The 19,812-nt window shown below is 40.3% G+C and overlaps 1 protein-coding gene across 1 annotated transcript in view; it reads left to right on the top strand.

Annotated features, from left to right (window-relative positions):
* The window catches only part of ATP8B1 (ATPase phospholipid transporting 8B1), a 118,656-nt gene that overhangs the window by 52,885 nt on the left and 45,959 nt on the right, over positions 1-19,812 (top strand). Inside the window, exons 2-9 of the mRNA XM_067545451.1 lie at positions 2,037-2,238; positions 5,758-5,855; positions 12,044-12,157; positions 14,584-14,682; positions 14,771-14,832; positions 15,324-15,396; positions 15,513-15,583; positions 18,144-18,226. Coding sequence (XP_067401552.1) covers positions 2,058-2,238; positions 5,758-5,855; positions 12,044-12,157; positions 14,584-14,682; positions 14,771-14,832; positions 15,324-15,396; positions 15,513-15,583; positions 18,144-18,226 — 781 coding nt within the window. The 5' untranslated portion in view covers positions 2,037-2,057. The remainder of the gene's footprint in view (positions 1-2,036; positions 2,239-5,757; positions 5,856-12,043; positions 12,158-14,583; positions 14,683-14,770; positions 14,833-15,323; positions 15,397-15,512; positions 15,584-18,143; positions 18,227-19,812) is intronic.

Genomic DNA, 19,812 nt, shown 5'->3' with positions numbered 1-19,812 from the left:
ATGTCCCCAAAGTTCCAAGACTCTTTGAAAATCAACATGAACTGTCAAGAGAGATCCTTGGTGTCTGTGTGTGTTTGGTGGGGGGATGACATTTGGGTACAAGTTATCCTGATTTATTGATTTTTAAAAAAAAAATAACTTTAGTAGCTGCTGTTTAACATCATCCTGAGTTGTTTTGGGAATGGAAAGTGTTTCATCATTACATAAGACTGTGTCTTCTGGCTTTTTCAGGACAAAAATATTTTTGAACACTTTTCCTCTTTCTGCATTATTACTGACTTACCATTTCCATTCCATAGGCCAATATCATTATTAAGATTCTTTTTATTCCTAATACACTTAACTCTGCTGATTGTAGATTTTGCCTCATGTCCTTTTGTTTGTTTTTTGTTTTGTTAAATTGCTGCTTTTACTTCCTCTCTATGCCAAATTGTTTTCAATTAGTGTGACCTTCCTTCTCAATTATGGCTTTTTGGGCATCTAGTAAAATACCTTACAGTTCCCAATTATCATTCACATTTTTCTGTTCATATTTTTTCTCCCAAATGGCATAGCTCATAATCATTTTCAGCTTTTGTGAAATGCTTCATGGATGGGTTTCCAAACTTGTCTACAGTGTTATTTGTAAACTATTATCAGGGCTAGTCTGGAGAGGCAAATGAACTATTAAACATGTTTGTTTAAAATGGTTCCACTAATCCTGTTTCATTGCCAGTGAGCACACAGAATCTTTTTATACCTTAACCATGATGTGGAAGAATGGCATTACATTTATATTTCATGTTTTCAAGATTAAGTTTAACACCAGATTGTATAATTCAATGAAGGCAATTTTGTAGCATTTAAGTTTTGGGTTTTGGGTTTTTTTTTAAACCTCGACTCTTAGGTCATTTTTAAATGTTTAGAAACATGCATCTTGGAGGTTTACTTGAAAAAATAGGAAATGATCTTTCAAGAGATGCTGAAATTTTCAGCTCTTTAAAAATATTTTAATAGAGGAGACTGGTGGTTCCTATTAGAAGTCTTGCTCATATCCAGGATTGTGAAAATTCAGAGAAGGCCAGGTCGCTGAACATTTTTAAAGGAATTGTTTCTCAAGAGCCATAATTTGCATAAATTATTTCTACTGAAAATAGATACCACTACTCTGTGTTTTATATTTTGACTTTTGGAGGGTGGAATTTAAACATTTTAAAGGGTGTTTCAGGTTGAGGTGAAGACTAGCTATGCTTTTATTTTATGTGAATATATATTACGTTTATGTGAACGTGTTCAATGCTGAGGATTTCTTAAACAGACTTGTTTTTATGCCGCCACTGTAAATAACTTGTATTTATAATCAGTTCTAAGTACATTACTCGTATTATTTCATCAGAATACTACATTTTACAGTGCGATAATATGGTGGGGTTTTTTTTGTTAGAATAATCATGATGTCCAAATATCTTGTAGAAGTAGTTAAACACTTCACATTTGGTCTTCTGACATGAAAAATAAAGGTTAATTCAACCTTATTGAAAGAAATGACTTGTGTGTGAGCTTCTCCCACTGTCCTTCTAATGGATGGAACTGACTGTCCGATCCTATACCAGTCACTGCTAATGAAAGTTCTCTTCTAGTTCAAGTGATAAGAGTCTGTGCTTCTGAAGCAGAAGGATCTATCTTTAGTGTCTCTCCGTATTGAGATGACATGGAGTGCAGTGTAGTAACAGCTGTAAAGACCTAGGTAATCCTGAATTTAGTAATACTATTGTAATACTTGCTAGAATTTATGGGTATATAGAGGAATTAGTATGTCAGTTACAATCCTCATTAGATTAGTCTGTTAAATTTTTAGAAAGATAGTATAGAGGTGCTCAAGGTCTTGGATTAGAAATCCTGTTCCATGGCTCTGAACTATCTTTGAAATTGAAGTCTGAACTCTGTTCAAAGAGTTCTTAGCAGAGCTGCTTTCGAACCTGGTTTTAAGAAGAAACAGATTAGAATGCTTTTTATGCTTTTATTATATAAATTTTCAATTCATTGTCTTTATAAAGTATTTGTAGACTGCTGGCAGAATGCATTCGGACAGGGATTCAGAGACGACCTTTGATGAGGACTCTCAGCCAAATGATGAGGTGATGCCCTACAGTGACGATGAAACAGAAGATGAATTGGAGAGTCCGCTGCCTGCAGTTGAACCAGAGCAAAACCGAATCAACAGAGAGGCTGAGGAGAGCAGAGAACCAGTTAAGAAGGGTAATAGAATGCGAGAAATTGTACCAAACTAATTAGTAACTAATTATTGAATATAAAGGTTCCGAGGATTGTTCAGTGTACTAGAGATGCATAGATTGCTGAACTTGTTCGATTTATTTTCAGATTTTAAAATGTACTCAATATGTTCTCCCTGGGCAGATCTATATAGATAGAAAATGCAGTTAACCCATGTCTACTAAAAAGTCAATTCACTCTCATCTACAAACAAAATTGCTTGCCACTACAGCTATTTGGGTTCAGTGAAGTGGCTTCACACCATGATCTGAGGTCATCACATTTGAACTTAATCAGATCAAGTCTGTTTATTCAGAAGTGTGCACAAACTGAAGGACTGTAACTCCTGAACCTTTCACATGACTTCAGATTTATTGAATTCAAGGTCACCTAGCCTTCCATCTGTTTTTAAGCTATTTTATTTAATTACGTTTCTGAGTTAGCAGCAGATAGGTCACTTCTATAAACTCTTATGAGTGGTGCTGACATCAGGTGCTCTTAGGAGAGGGATTGCTCTTTGGAAAGTACTTGGAACATTTTGAATGCCCTCACTGTTTAAATAATAAATGTAATAAACAGATACCTGGAGTACTGGACAAGTGGTACAAAAATTGTCAAGATGAATGGCTAGAATCTATTCCTCTTTTGCTATTGTGATTCTAGAAAATAAACAGAAGCATTTTTAAATACACTGATGAATTTTTTTACTAAGTATGTTACTTCTGAAACATTTCTACTCATTAAACACTTAATATACACATAATGGAAGCAAACAAAGCATGTAGATCTGGTATTAGAATCTATCAGTGTAAATGAGTTTCAAGAGTTAAATGGTTTTCTAAATAACTTTTAACAAGTTGTCACTGGCAGCAAGAGACTTAAACTAAAAATAGCAGTTCAAAAAGTATTTTCTATCTTGAAGTAGTAAATTCAGTGGATTTTATGATTCTCTTCATGGCCTCTAGAGACAAAATCATAAATCGGCACTGTTGTCCCATCTTTGCTACTAGAATGTATTCTAGTAGCAGTTTCCGATGGAGTGTCAGGATATGGAAGATATTTCTAACAGCACTAGAAATGAGACTTTGCTGGCTATCTTTAGTTTGCTGATCATGTCACTGCTGAATGACAATGTCGGTATGTAGCTCAAGCATTTAATGATTAAGCTTCAAAGCTAACATAATTCTACGATCAATGGGGGAAGTTCACAGTTCTTCAGTTGGTTGCAGATGTTTGTCTGGTTGCAGCTTCAACAAGACAAAAGTGTGTCCATTCACATGAGACAGTGATATTTGCAGCCATATTGGCTAGACTTTTTTTTTTTTAATGTATGCTTTTCTTTGTTTCCTTTGCTCTGGTTAATAAAGTGAAGTTTCTCTGCTTAACTTGCAGAATCTAGACCTAGGCTAGTTCCAATGTTTATCTGTCGTCGGGCAGTGCTACAGAAATTCCATCCTTGTTTTTTCCCCAATAGAAAGGATTTCCCTTTAGCTTTCTTAAAGAGTTTTAATCCTTAATGAAGAGACTGAATGGCAGAAACATAAGGTGCCAATTCATTGCTGGTGATATAATTATAATTCTTGTTATAATTCTGACCCGGTAAGTGCAATAATGATTAATAGCAATTAATGAGAAAAAAGAACTAAGAGAACAGACTGGAATCCAGCCTACATATCTTGCAGTTACCTCCAATCCTTTCTCTATTTGAAACAGGTCAGGCAGGTTGCAACTTGACTCTTGACTAGAAAGCTGCTTTAAAAAAAAAAAAGGATATTTTCCCTTTAGGGCAGTCCTGCTGGAGTTCCCTGACATGTGGAGCAGGGCTCAATTAAATCACTGGACCATGCACCCTTGGTGCACCTCAACCACATATGTATAGCATAAAGAATAATCAAGGCAAGAAGGGTCATTGATCAGAGATGCCGTGATCTTGTCTGTGGGACTGTTTGTGGAGGAAGACTGCTGCTGTAGGTGCAGAATCTATAAAACTGGTCTAATAGTGTTCAGAATTGACTTGGCCTCACTCACACTGAGCAGGCAAATTGTTTGAAAATCTATTTAAAAACCTGCCAGACAAGTTCAGCAAAGTTTATTCCCCAGTGTGGGCAGGGCCTAATTGACTGGATTTTTAGGTGCCGGAGCAAGTTATGTAGTGGTACCAATGATATGGGCCTGAGGGCAGGAGTGAAAATTGGAGGGTAGTGGAAGAAAAGGGTTAGACAGTGAATAGACAGAATGTGAGGGCCTAGAATATGCTGGGTCTGAGAGAACTGGACTGGACAAGTGAGGGGAGGAGTAAGGCAACTGAACAAGGGAAAGGGACAAAATGACACAATGGGTGGGGAGTGGACAGGTTAGAGAGCAAAGGCAGCATGAAGAGAAGATAAGGAGTATCTGTATGAGGTACTTGTGGTGTACGCAACCCAGACAATCCCCTTCTCACAGAAACTGCTTGACTGGTTCCAAATTCATATTTCCATCCCCGAGACAAGGTGGATGAGATAATATTTTATTGGACCAACTTCTGTTGGTAAAAAAGGCAAGTTTTTGAGCTACACACAACTCTTTTTCAGGTCTGGCCATCCCAGGCATACAACAGTGTCCCGTCCTAAAAAGATGGCTTGTATAATACCACTCTGGGATGTGAAAGGCTCCTGGGAGTCCCTTTTTTCTCTCCTCCATGCCCTCCCGTTTTGACATGTAGTTTCTGCTGGACAGAGGGCAACTCAACAGCAGGATGAATGTTTCTTTGTTGTGGAAACAGCACTTTATTGCTGTAAAACTTTTGGTTATTATGTTAGCAATTCCACACAAATTAGAACTGAGTGAAAGTCAGAGACTTAAAGATGAACTGTGTAGGATTTGTAATGAAACTGGGATTATGCCCTTCTCTAAAATATAGACAGATGGTCAGAAAGGGGTGGATTTTTAAAATCTGCTTGTTTTTTAATCTTAGAAATATTGGGGATGTCAAGTCTGGCTTTGCCTAGTATTGTTGGAGGATTTCTTGAGAGGTCCCAGAGGTGCATTGTGAGCTTTCGCATGTTAATTAAAAGGGCAAGATTGCTCAGTCTCTGAGAGACCCTTTCTTTGTCCATTAGGCATTGGAGTTAGATGGGTATAACAAAAGCAAACAAAAAAATAGTCTGACTAATCCTTTCTCTCAGTTGTTTAGTTTCCAGCATCTTGTAACAGAACTTCCGTAATTCTCTGTTTACCACACATGTTCTCCCAGAGTATTATCCCAGTTGCTTATATAGACAAACAGGAGGCTCTTTTACAAAATCCTTTGAGGCTGTCTTTACCAACAGTACAGAAATGGAAAAGGGTGCAGAAGCCCAACTAGATTTTATATTGTAAGTTGCCTTAAAAGATATTGAGGAGGGTAAACCTTAAATTTGCAGACCTGTTTCTCTATTGTTGGAGCAGCTGAATATTGTGATTCATTTTGTCATGTGTGTGGCACTCCTTTTTTTTTGTTTGTTTTTTTTTCCTTTCCCCCAGATTGCAGCTGGCAAGTTAAGGCAAATGATAGAAACTTCCATGAACAACCGCAGTTTAAGAAAACAACATTTCTATGCTTCAAGAAAAGCAAATATGCAGTAAGCTATCTTCCTTTATATATCTATGTATATCTATATAATGATTGATGTACATCTCTTGTCAGGAGGAATGCTTGTTAGTTCATGATAAAATATTCCAGGAATTAAACCATGAACATATACTAGTATACCTCTCCCAAGTTCTCTACAAAGGTGGGTAAGTACCACTATTCTAATTTCATGACGGATTAACTGAGGCACAGAGTGATTTGACTAAGAGCTTGTCCGCATGGTGATTTGATGCGTGGCAAGCCAGACTTTGAATCTACATCGAAGTGCACTAAGGAACTTTTAGTGCACGACAACAAGGTCCATACTGCCGGTTAGTACGTGGCTAGCTTGTGTGCTATAAATTCACATCCTGGCTTGCCGTGCACTAAATTGTTGTGTAAACTTAAGCAGCTTAAGAACCTAGATTTCCTGAATCTCGGTGCTGCATCCTATTTACTGAACTATGGCTGTCACTGACATTTGAGTCAAACAATGTTTAAGTATTTTATTTTTAATACTTTACTAAGGTCAGCCTTTAGGCAGACAGCATCCTGATCAAGCCATAATTTGGTGCAACTTCAGAATAAAGGATTATCTATCCCCAAATGCTTAAGTACAATGAAGTCTTCAAACCCTATTATGGCTGTATAAATTAACTTTGTTAACTTTGTGTTTTAAAATATACAATTTTTAAAAACAGTAAGATTATTTTAAAATAGTAGTGCTTGTGTACAGTTCTGGTCTTAAATGATAGATAATGGTATCATCGGATTTCACATTGCCCTGGCTTGATTACTTTCGTGGCAATAATTTGTTCATTTTACAAATAAAATTTTTCTTTAATTGCCACCCCTGCAAGCTGTCAATTATTTCTGTCTTATACATGAACATCAGTAATAAAGATTCTGAGATTGGAACACTACTTAACTATTCTAATGACTCTCTCACTGTACAATACCATTTATCTCCTGATAAGTTGCTTGGCTATGCCATACTAACGAGTAAAAAGTAGTAAACTTTTTTTTTTTGGTCAGAAAAGCAGTTGGGTGTACCCAGCATATTCTCAGAGATGTGTTGTGATTCTTCATGTTCACTCTTCTGATCGTACTGTTGCAGAGTCTGGTTAATCTTGTTAGCTAAATTTCCCATTAAAGATGAATATTTGTTAAAAGTGCCGGGTTTGTAGTCAGTACAGTGGAAGCCCCCTCTTCTCGAAACATGCAATACTGACACTGGCAATACAAGCTTCCCCATCCTGCTTTGCGCTGTGTAACTCAGTCCTGCTCAGAAGGGACAACCTTTGTGTAAGTTGTTCAGTGTCCATTTCCATTCATCTGTAGCTTCTCAGCCCAGGTCTATGCTAAAAATTTTTGCTGACACAAAAAGGAGGTGTGATTCCCTGACCCGATAGAATGGTGCTAGTAAAAGCTCTAGTGTAAATGCCATTATAATGGATAAAACTATGCTTTATATATTAGGATTGATATAGGTTTCTTAGCAAGAGGAACATTTTTTCACCTTCCTCTGTAGCATGGTACATGGGTCACTTGCTGGTGGATTCTCTGTACCTTAAAGTCTTTAAACCATGATTTGAGGACTTCAATAACTCAGACATAGGTTAGGGGTCTATTACAGGAGTGGATGGATGAGGTTCTGTGATCCTGCATTGTGCAGGAGGTCAGACTAGATGATCATATTGGTCCCTTCTGACAAAGTCTATGAGTCCTGTGAGAACATTTGTTAATTCATGACAAAATGTTCCAAGAGCTAAGCAAAACTGCTTTTATCATATTTTGGAGGAGGAGGGAGAGGATGGGGCTGGGTTTAGAATAAGCTATATTGGCAAAGCATAATTTTGTTGGTATAAATGCATTAACATTAGGAGAGCTTTGTCAGTTTAGGTATTCCAGTATACAAAACTGTGCTTTTACTATTATAATTTATACATTTTCAATGTAGACATGTGGCCTCAGTTAAGACTGCCAATAAGGATATTCATTGTTCTGGTGGTTGTGGACAGGGATCAAATGATTTAGATTTGTTAGATTTAGTAGATTATCTATCTAGTCCAGGGGTTCTCAAACTTTTTTGCTGGAATCCCCTTTGAAAATGTTTCAGGCTGTGATGACCCTCCCACAAAGGAATGACTCCCCGGCCATGCCACCCTTACCAGCATGTGCGGGGGATTACAGCTTGTGACTCCCCTCTAATAACCTTGTGACCACTTGAGGGTCACGACTCCCAATTTGAGAACCTCTGATGTAGTCTTTTCCTGCTCTTCTGTTAGGACTGTAATTAGACCACTGAATGGCCATCAGACAGGAATGACTTTTTGATCATTACTGAGGGTATGTCTACACTGCAGAGTGAAGTCGACTTACTTAAAGATGACTTTCACCTGCAGATTTTTAGAAGTCGCTGGAGCGTGTACACACCATGCTGTTTGCGCCGGTCTTGTGCCACACTCACCACGCTTCTGTCGACATTCAAAGCCGTGCCCCGTGGGTTGCTATCCCACACCGCAGTTGCGGTTGCTGTTGGGATGCGTTTCATCGTCCCATGATGTAATGCTCCTTCCCCCTCCCTTCTTCCCCCAAACAAACAGGAAAACTATTTTCAAACCGTTTGTTTTCACTGGACGCTCGCCATTGCTGCAGAGACATGGAGCCAGCTCAACTCTGCACTGTTGTTGTAAGCATCACAAATACATCGTGCTTATCATTGAGTATTTTCGAAGTAGAGCAAGAAGCAAGCCGAAGCACAGGCAACTGCGATGCCACCGAGGCTGCCCTGCTACAAGCCATCGAGTGGAACAATTCCTGATTGCTGCAGGCCATAACGCATCATCTGCAGTCCGTGGAGCGCTGGTTCTGGTCCTGGGAAACAAGCACAGATTGGTGGGACTGCATCGTTATGCAGCTGTGGTATGATGACCAGTGGCTGCAAAACTTTCGTATGCGAAAGTCTACTTTCCTTGAACTTTGCTCAGAGCTAGCCCCATCCCTGAAGTGCATGAATTCTCACTTGAGACAAGCTCTGACGGTGGAGAAGAGAATCACCATCGCTCTGTGGAAGTTGGCAACCCACGACTGTTACCAGTCGGTTGGGAATCAGTTCGGAGTCGGTAAATCTACAGTGGGCACTGCCATGATTCAAGTGTGCAGGAACATCAATAGACTTTTGCTACGAAGGCTAGTGACTTTGGGAAATGTGTAGGACATAGTGGACGGGTTTGCCGCGATGGAGTTCCCAAACTGTGGGGGGGCCATTGATGGGATGCACATCCCTATCTTAGCACCTGCCTACCTAGCAACCGAGTACATAAAATGCAAGGGGTACTTTTCCATGGTCCTGCAGGACCTTGTGGATCACAGGGGTCGTTTCACCGACATCCATGTGGGGTGTTCTGGGAAGGTGCATGACCCGCATATTTCGGAATTTGGGTCTGTTCTCTAATATGCAGGTGGGCACTTTCTTCCCTGACCAAAAAATTCACATTGGGGGTGTGGAAGTCTATTGATGGCCCTGCACACTTGAATCATGGCAGTGCCCACTGTAGATTTACCGACTCCGAACTGATTCCCAACTGACTGGTAACAGTCGTGGGTTGCCAACTTCCACAGAGCTGCTTTCTGCTCCCTCCACCGGGGTGGAGTGCATCACATACTGCAGCCTGGCCATTCTCCTCCGAGACCTCTTGAGGGGTGGGGGTGCAGGAGGCGCAGGGCAGCAAAGCCATAGGTGGAGGAGCATTATGGAGGGGCTGCAGTGGGACTCTGTCCGGCTCCGCTCCTCCTGAAGCTGCACAAGCTGCCGGAGCATGTCTGCCTGGTCACGCATGATTCGCAGCATCTTCTGCGTGGTACTGCGGTCATGCTCCTGCATTTCTCTGCGACTCTCCCTGTCCATGTCCATATTCTGGGACAAGCTCAGTCACCACGCTCTGAGCTCTGTCTCTGGGGCCGCAGAGGCATTCATGAGCTCGCCAAACATGTCGTCTCTTGATTTGTTTTTCCTCTTTCTAATCTGCGATAGTCTTTCCGCAGCATTTCTAGAGGTTTGGGCCAAGGCCGACGTGTCTACAGAACAAAAAGAAATTCACAAGGTTGCCATTGTTAGCAGACCGAAGAAAATGATACAACTGCAACAATGTATAAAATACTCCCCTCACAGTGCGCAAGGCAAACCCAGACCCTCATTCCATTCCTACCATCCCAGAAGGGTTGGCTCACTGTGCCGTTACTGAGATGGTAAGCCAGGGGCACCTCACTGTGCTATAGAGAGGATTAATGATCTTTAAAAAAAAAAGATTTCAAATGCCCTGTATTAGAGGGGTGCCTGGGCAACATGGTTTAATTTGGATGACCGTTTTGTCACGAGGCGTCCACAGGGGATCTGCAGACAGCTCGGGGTAGTTTATAGTCTCTTCTGAAACCAAATCAAAATAATTAAAGTGACTTGGTAGGACACTACAGTGGGGAAAACAAAGGTACAGGGCATCTGCTGTATATAGCTCGGATATTTTAAGCATGCGCCGTCTTCCCTAGGTGACCATGAGCGATATCAGCCTCCTGAGGGTAACCCAAGAGGAAAGGGAAGATTTGCTGCACGCAATGGGGTACCAGCCTGGCCTTTATGCCACTTATGCTGTGTTCCACCATGATACCGGCTCCCTTGATTGCAGTGTGGCGCGGCAAAGTATCCTACCGGAGAGGAAGGAACAAGGCTGCCCTCCCCCGAAACCTTTGTGCGAAGGATAACAGATTACCTACATGAAAGTTTCCGTGAGATATCAACTGATGATTCTCGGTGCATATCTCATCACATAAATCATTTGTTCTGGGGGTAACTCCCCCAGTAAAGTCTGCTAAACGCCTGAAATCCCCTTCCTGGCTCCTCCTCCCCCCATTTAAAAGGACAGAACTGCTAAGAAGAAAAAAGACTCACCAGATGTGCCTTCTCCAGGATCATTATTGCTGTCCTGTGTGCTGCTGGACTGCTCTGGGGTCAGGAATAGGTCCTGACTGTCAAGGAGAACGGATACCTGCTCTCCTCAGCCTCCTCCTCGTCCACGGAGTCCTCATCATTGTCCATGGACTGTGATCTAGCAGAGGTATCGATGCTGCAGGGCGGCACTGTGGTGGGGTCACCACCGAGAATTGCATGCAGCTCCCCGTAGAAGCGGCATGTTTTTGGCGAGGAGCCCGAACAGTTTCCCTGGCTTTCTGATATGACTGCCGTAGCTCCTTGATCTTCACGCGGCACTGATGCGTGTCCCTGTTGTGTCCCTTCTCCAGCATGCCCTGGGATATCTTCCTGTAAATGTCCAAATTCCTTTTGCCGTCTCTGAGCTGGGCCATAACAGACTCCTTGCCCCACACACCGATGAAATCTAAGACCTCTGGTTGACTCCATGCTGGAGCGCATTTGGGCCTTGCAGTAGCCATGAGGAGTACAGCGACAATGCTCTCTCCACACTGGCTGCACAGGAAATGAAAATTCAAATTTTCCCAGGGCATGAGGGGAGGGGCCATTTCCGGGTAACGTGACCATGTAACAGCAGAGCATGAATGTCCAGAGCGGTCACAATGGGGCATTGTGGGATACCTCCTGGAGGCCATTAATGTCGAATTACATTACGCTCTTTCTACACTGACGCAAAATTGACCCAATAAGTTCAAATTAGGCGCTAGTTCAAATTGCGGAGATGGTTTTATTACGTCGACTTTGCCACAGTTTAACTCGACGGAACTGCTGTGCCAGTGTAAACACAGGCTTTTGGAGATTGACGTAAGTGACATTACGTTGACCTCTGTTGCCAGTGTAGACCAGGCCTGACCTGCGCTCAATTTGAAGGAGTGGCCTAGGGATAAAAACTCTGTATTCTATTACCAATCCCTTGATCAACACATGCTCCAGATAATCCTTTTAAGGTGTTGCTAGTTCAAGGCTAAAGCAACCAAAGGCAGCTTTGGATTTCTGAAATAACATTAAAGCCGATAGTCATTTTGGTTGACTTGACCAAGGCAGTGACCCCTGTTAAACAGGTTTGCATAATACACTTAATTTATACACCCATTTGTAGAAAAGAATTCCGTAAAGTAAAACATTTGATATGAAATGCAAATTGGATTGGAGAAGTATCCATTAGTATATTGCTATTTAGAATGACTTATTTTTAATTTTTGTCTCAACAGGGGAATGCAATTAAGACCTATAAGTACAATGCAATCACCTTTTTACCACTGAATTTGTTTGAGCAGTTTAAAAGAGTGGCCAACTTCTATTTCCTGGTTCTTCTTATTTTACAGGTAAAATTTAATTACATAATACAGATAATTATGATAAAGATAATGATAAAATAAATTCAGTTGCTCAGTAGTGCAGCTGAATATTAGTGCTTTCTGTGACGTTGCTATCATGAAACTAAAGTGGACTTCAAAAACAACTCCAGACTAACTGCTTTTAAAATTCAGTACATTGAATATGAACTTGGAGCAATGAACTTTATTTGCACATTAATCATTTTAGTTTTTATATTTAGATTTATGCCTTGTGTACCCAGTTTAGAATACAATTAGTTACTTAGACTGTGAGCTCTTTGGGGCAGGGACTATCTGTTTAGTTTTATGTTTGTAAAGTGCCTAGTACAATGTGGTTTTAGTGCATGACTGGAACTCAAAGGTTACTACCCCCAAAAAAAAAAAGTGTGTTCTTAACTCAAGTAGCTAACTCAAGTTAAAACAGCAGTGAAGACATGGCAACATAGCTGCTAATCTGAGTCAAAAGCCACTGTTCAATCCCAGGATCCCCTGTAGACTTTATCCTGAGCTGCTAACACAAGTTAAAAATTCCCATGCCTCCACTGTTGTTTTAACCTGAGTTAGCTAACCTGATTTAAGAACGCTACCCTTTAAATCATGGAATTGGATGCCTTGCATTCTTCTTTGAGTGATGGTCCCCATCATAGTCCATTGAGGGTTTATGTATGTGCACCATGAGTCTGGAGTTGGAGATTTTGAAAGTAGCGTCCATTGGTCCACACATGCACCCTGACTCACCTCATGGTTTTATCTAAGGTGATAGAGTGTGGGGAAGACCGACCGCATCTCCAGTTCCTTCTCACCACCACATGGTCTGGGTTGGAATGATCAGTGTCCACTGCAGGCGACGCAATTTCACAAAGTTGTATATAGTTAATTTTTATAGAGTTTTACTGTTTTTATTGCTTTTAGATACTTCGTAGTAGTTTTAGAGTAGAATAGGTTGTTTGGGGGGCTTATTTTTTTCTCAGTACCCACGGGTACTGGACTATGCCAAAGACCGCAGGCTTTAAAACCTGTGCCTCCTGCCTGTGCTCCTTCTTAGTCAGCAACGAACATCAGCGCTGTCTCTGCTGCTTAGGAAAGGGCCACATTGCATCCAAGTGCAGTATCTGCTAGTTGTTCCTCAGCCATACCCAAGAAGATTGGGCTCTTTGCCTCCAGAAGCACATCATAGAAGTTGCCATGAGGTCTCATTTTTGGCTTGAGACAGTCAGGAGTGCCCCCCCTGCTATGGAGCCCGAATCCAGTACCAGTGGTGTCACCAATATGGACCTCGCACCAGGGCCTAGTCAGGAGGCAAGGAAGCATGACCATAAGCAAAGCAGCAAGATTTCCTCCAAAACCGAGAAAGGGGACGCTTCTTCTACTAGAACATAAGAACGGCCATACTGGGTCAGACCAATGGTCCATTTATCCCAGTATCCTGTCTTTTGACAGTGGCTAATGTCAGTGCTTCAGAGGGAAAGAATAGAACAGGTAATCAAGTGATCCATCCTGTCAGCCATTCCCAGCTTCTGCAAACAGCAATACCTGCCTAACCTGACTAATAGCCATTGATGGACCTATCCTCCATGAACTTATATAGTTCTTTTTTGAACTCCATTACAGTCTTGGCCTTCACAACATCCTCTGGCAAGGAGTTCCACAGGTTGACTGTGCATTGTGTGAAGAAATACTTCCTTTTGTTCATTTTAACCTGCTGCCTATTAATTTGATTAATTTTTAACCTGCTGCCTATTAATTAGGCATCTCCAATCATGGAGAGGGAACATGTGCCAAGCATCATAAGCATGAGAAGAGGCCCCACAAGAGGACAGAACTGTTGGTACCAGGGACAGAACCACTGACATTGACAGCATCAGTGCCCCCATAAGACAAGAGACCTTTCTATTGAGGGGAAGTCCACTACTCTGGTGCCAGTACTGAGTACAGAGAGGGTGCCTTTAACTCTTCGAGACTGGGGACAGCATTGGAACCCCAGGACATGTTTGTTCCAGGAGACCCAACATCTCCACACCTGTCCAGATCTCCACCTCTAGGGAGGTTGTGCCTCTACTACAGAACATGCTGCATTTGGCACACCACTCACCGCCAGCTCTAGGGGTCCTCTGCAGCATGTGGGTGTAGGTCACTTGCCAGGATTATTTGGCTCACTTAATCATTTCCCTGCCATTTCAGGAGCCACAGGAAGTGGTATATTCAGTCCCTCATCTGCCTGTGGCACATAATAGTGTAATTTCCTATGGACTGTAATACTTTGATCTAATTTCAGTTGTTGGGTTTAGTGTGTGGGTGCTTGTTGATGTTGGTGGCCTGTGATGTACAGGAGGTCAGACTAAATGATCTGCTGGTCCCTTTTGCCATTAAACTAACTCACTAAATTGTTCCCTGTTCTTTGTTCACATTAACAGACAATTCCTCAGATAACTACTTTATCATGGTATACAACACTAGTGCCTTTACTCTTGGTGCTTGGGATAACTGCAATCAAAGACCTAGTGGATGACATTGTAAGAAATATTTTCTTAATGTTAAAATTGATGGCACATTATTTAAATATGAAAGAGTAAGCATACATCCTTTTCCTGTCTCCTTAAGGCTCGCCATAGAATGGATAATGAGATTAATAACCGGACATGTGATGTTATCAGGGATGAAAGGTATTGTACAGTTTTTGCTTTAACTTTGAAAGTAGTGTTTTTACTAGTTACAGATTACTTCTGCAGAACTTAAATTGTGGATGATATTGTACATTTAGATTGTTGTTCTCCACTGTTTATCCACTTGCATGTGTAAGTCCTATTAGCAATTAAAATGAATTGCCTACATCTAGTCCCTTGTGGTTTGAAAGAACAGCCACATAAAAACAAAAAGATCCACTGAATCTGACTGAAGTGTGAGTTTTGGGGAAAGAAGCAGAAATATTCATACGTGTGTTAAATGATAAAGCCTGCCTGCATTGCAGTTCTTCAGAATTTCAGTCATTGGGAACTGTTTGATTAAGGAATGTTTCTTTCCTGAGATACAAGGCTCTTCTACTCTGACACTGTGAAAGTTGTCTAGGGAAGATGCCATACACTTCAAGATGATATATAACTTATGTCTCTTCTAAATGAATACTACTAATCTTAAAAAAAAAATTGACACTTAGGTTTAAAAGTGCAAAATGGAAAGATATTCAAGTTGGAGATGTCATTCGTCTGAAGAAAAATGCCTTTGTTCCTGTAAGTGAACGGCCTCTTTTTTTTTTTTTTTTATAACTAGCCCCTTATATGTATGGGGTTTGCCCCTGGTACAATGTTGTTTGGCTTTCATTTATTCACTGTACTGTTTTGACTAGGCTGATATTCTTCTGCTGTCCAGCTCGGAACCTAACAGCCTTTGTTATGTAGAGACAGCTGAACTAGATGGGTAAGGCTCTTTTTATGGGATTCCATTTTTGGTTTAATGGTGAAAGGGCAGAGAAGTGTGCATTGCGGGAAATATGCTATTCCAAAGTAGTGAAATTCTTTATATGCCCTGTTGATTAGACCAGGCAAATTTAAGGTCATTAATTTGTGGGAATTTTGTTATTACTGTTTTGTGAATATTTTAAAATGTCCTCTCTCTAAAATCAATGGCTTCTGTGAAGTCCACGTGACTTGGACTCTGCAATAGTATGGATCTCTAGAGACAGATGGTACAGTAAATTTTCATCTGGCAGTGACTTAGCCACACAACTTCCATTGATCTTGAGGGCTACATGTTTATTCCCTACATTAAAACTCTGTTCAATCACGTATAGAGTGCGTTAGGATTACAAGACCCTGCAGTCAAAGTATGTTTTGATCTGCTTCACTAGAGCTCTTAACTTTGTCAGCTATTTAACTTTAGGTTCTACTTCATTTGCAACAGCTTTCTCAAGCTTACCTACTGCATCAGAAAAGCAGTGGCTTTGATCATTTGTGTCCATCCCCCTAACTTTACCATTTGGCATGGTATTAACTTTTTCCCCCCAGCAACGGCAGTTAAAAGCTGAGCAGTCACAGGCAAAATACTATGGAAAATTACAGCTGCACTGATCGTTTGAAAGGACTGGAGAAGGAGATATGTAGGGAATCTCTAAAAATAGAAATTTACAAATTACTACTTACTGCTTTAGTATGAGCCTAAAGATAATGTCTTGAACCCTTATAAAATTAATGAGATAAGAGAAGAAACAATGTGTAGAAAGCTTTTTTACAACAATGCCTTTCTACTTTTTTCCTTTGGGCAATGAAATACTATTAGTACAAAATTATAGTAAACTGAAACCAATTTTTCTGAATTTTATCATATCGAGACACACAATAGTGCATACTCAGATGTAACAGTCCTCTTACTGGGAAACAGCAATTGTGCTGACAGCGCCTCTGAGATGAGAAATCACAAAACGGCAAGGCACATCCCAGTGGTCATTGTAGCTGAACTGAATATTGCACCATTTAAAACTCTCCTTGTTTGAACTCTGGGTGTGTGTCCGTCTTTAAATTATTCCACTGGGAAATGTAAATAAGAGTTGAAGATCTTGCCAAGGCTTTCCCACCTTGGGTCCATTTTTCTACAAGTACTGAATAACTGGGTTATTTTTATTGTGTTGTTCCCATGAGATATCCAGGCTTGCCAGGCATCTCACCATTACATGCCCTTATCATAAAGCAGTTTTGTCTGTGCCTGCTGTGAATCAGCTCCCTGAAACTACCAGTCCCTGGCAGCATGAGCACTGCCTTTCCGGCATCTGTAGACTTAGCTTTTTCCACATGGGTAATGACAGGCACGCACCAACCCTGAATACAGGGAGCTTTGCCTGTCGCATCCAACACCATATCCACTGACTACTACAGAGTTACCAGGCCTGCTATTTCTGAAGAAACAGTACATACCAGTTTGTAAGATTCAACTCTGAACCAGCACTTTGCTTAACACCACAGCACTTAGATATATTTATTGTGAAAACAAGAATAAGTTTATTAAATAATAGTGATTCAAGTTATAGTGAGTAAGAATACTGGAAACAAATGGGAACATATAAAACTATCTTAATATGCTTTCTAGAGACTAAACTTAACTAACAAGTTACTCTTGTCCAAAGAAGCTTATCTCACCCAAAGTTCTCTCCAGTTTTCTCAACTAAGCCTGGTTGGAGACCCCTCTTTCATGAAGCAAAATCACTATCCTTTAACTTCCCCAGTGAAGGGTACCCAGGCAACTTCCCTGTTCCCCAAATTACTCAAGTAAATCTTTAATGTACATCTCCAGATAGCGTTTCCTCCCACTTGCTGCTTTTCTCTTGCTGTTAAAAAAAACCAAAACACCGAAGTCCTCACAATTCTTTCTTTGCATTCCATTGAGTGGTCATAGGAGATCCTTTGTGAACAAGACAATTCTCCATTTACTTGTAAACATATAAATAAACATCTCTTGTGTGACAGAAAACCTATTTTTCACCTGTGCTGGGGACCAGCATCTTGATACAGACTTTAAGAATATATTTTTAGGATATATACTCACTCCTTACATAGTACCTGTATGTACATTTCACAATGCTATTTGATGACCAGAGCAACACCGGCTTTCAGTTCAGCCCTCGAGTGACATTCTTTGGTGAACTAGAAAGTACATATCAGACCAGAAGAATCCTGTAATCCTTCTGCACCCCGTTGCCAGTTGGATTACGAGTATCTTGGCTCATATTTCCTTATTTACAGTGAGTGTAAATCGTTCAATATATCTATTATGGAGAAAAATGAGCAAGCTTTCTTGTTAGAATTACTTGTGCAATTTGTAGGAATTTCAAACTCATTTTAATTTGCAAATGTGAAATTTTACCATTTTCTCAAAGGGAGTGTGCACAGATAATAGCTGCATATTTATGAGTGTGGTGTGTTCATGTTACTTCAAATTTTCCTCCTTTTTTCAGGTTTTGGTAACATGGACTTCTTTTTTCTTTTAGTGAAACTAACTTAAAGTTCAAAATGTCAGTTGAGGTAACAGACAGATATCTCCAAGAAGAAAGTGCATTGGCAGAATTCAATGGTTTGTGCACACTTTATTCTCATTACATTATATTCTCATTACAGTTGCTCAAACGTAGCTTGAATAACTTACAAATAAACAAAATGTAGAGCTCAGAGTTGGCTGTTGGTAACAGTGTATGTGGTTCTGTTTTTATGCTGGTATGTAGTACAAGTAACTGGTTTGACTGAAATTTGTACTTTGCTCAGCAATACAATCTGAAAGACAAGATTTCATATCATGGATATTCTGTGATATGTTATGGGGATCCTGTACAGTAATTACTATTCCTGTTAATATTAAACATAATTTTACTGTGCAAACAAAGTACTATTTTATTTTTCAAATTTCACATTCCCTCCTGTTGGGACGTGAGATAGAACTGTATTTCTTTAATAAGATTCTCTAGCAATCCTGTACTTTCACATACTTCAGAGTAAAATGTTTCAAACAGATTTACAGCAAATATGGGTAAAAAATGGTAAAAATTATTTTTGCAATCTGGCTAAAGTTCAGATTGCAATATTCAATCACTAATATTTTTTATTCACTTACATTTGTAGAAACAGGAATTTTTGTGTGTTCACAAACATAAAATCAGAATCCAAAGTTTCAAGACGAGTTGAATTCCATTTTTGCATGGAAGCAGAAATACCATATAATACGAAGTGACCAAACATAACTTACACAATAGCAATAAAAATAACAAAAGTTCACAAAACACACAATATGCTAGAATGCATGCAGTGTAGTTGTAGCTCTGTTGGTCTCAAGATATTAGAGACAAGGTGGGTGAGGTAATATCTTCTTTGGACTAACTTGTGTTAGTGAGAGAGTCAAGCTTTCAAGCCACACAGAGTTTTTATTCAGGTCTGGGAAAGGTACTCCCAGTGTCATAGCAAAATGCAACAGATTGTTTAGCATAAATAGTTAGCACATATTGCAAGGGACCATTGAAGGTAGAGTGGCCCATTAACACCCCTTCAGTCATAGGACAAAAAGATATCCACCCCAAACATTGCCAAACTCATCCATTTCATCCTTACCTATAACAATTTTATATTCAACAACAAACATATTGTCCAAACCATGGGAACTGCCATGGGTACCAAGATGGCTCCCCAATATGCCAACCTCTTCATGGGCCACCTTGCAGTATGTGCTAACAACTTATGCTAAACAATCTGTTCTACATTTCATTTTGCTCTGAAGCTTGGGAGTTCCTTTCCCAGACCTGAAGAAGAGCTCTGTGTGGCTCAAAATCTTAATCTGGTCTACATTACAGATGTATAACTACGTTGCTTGGGGATGTGACGAATCCAGCCTACCCCCCCATGTATGTCAGCAGGAGAGCCTCTCCTGTCGACATAGCTACAGCCTCTTGGGGAGGTGAATTAACGCTACAGTCGTAGCTAGGCGGATGCAGCTTTTTAACTATAGACCTGCCCCTTGTGTGTCTCACCAACAGAAGTTGATGCTATAAAAGATATTACCTCACCTACCTTGTCTCTCTAATAAGCTAAAATGTCTTATTAAAAGCTTTTGGCCAAAATGTTACCCAAAAAAACCCTTAATAGATATAAACATTGCTCATGTAGCTTGTAGAC

Source organism: Emydura macquarii, unplaced genomic scaffold (genome assembly GCF_026122565.2).
Source record: "Emydura macquarii macquarii isolate MOO-44397 ecotype Brisbane River unplaced genomic scaffold, CSIRO-AGI_Emac_v2 contig_1045, whole genome shotgun sequence".
Classification (NCBI taxonomy): Eukaryota; Metazoa; Chordata; order Testudines; family Chelidae; genus Emydura; species Emydura macquarii.
Note: the sequence above shows the minus strand (reverse complement) of the source record. Positions and strands in the feature narration are given on the sequence as shown.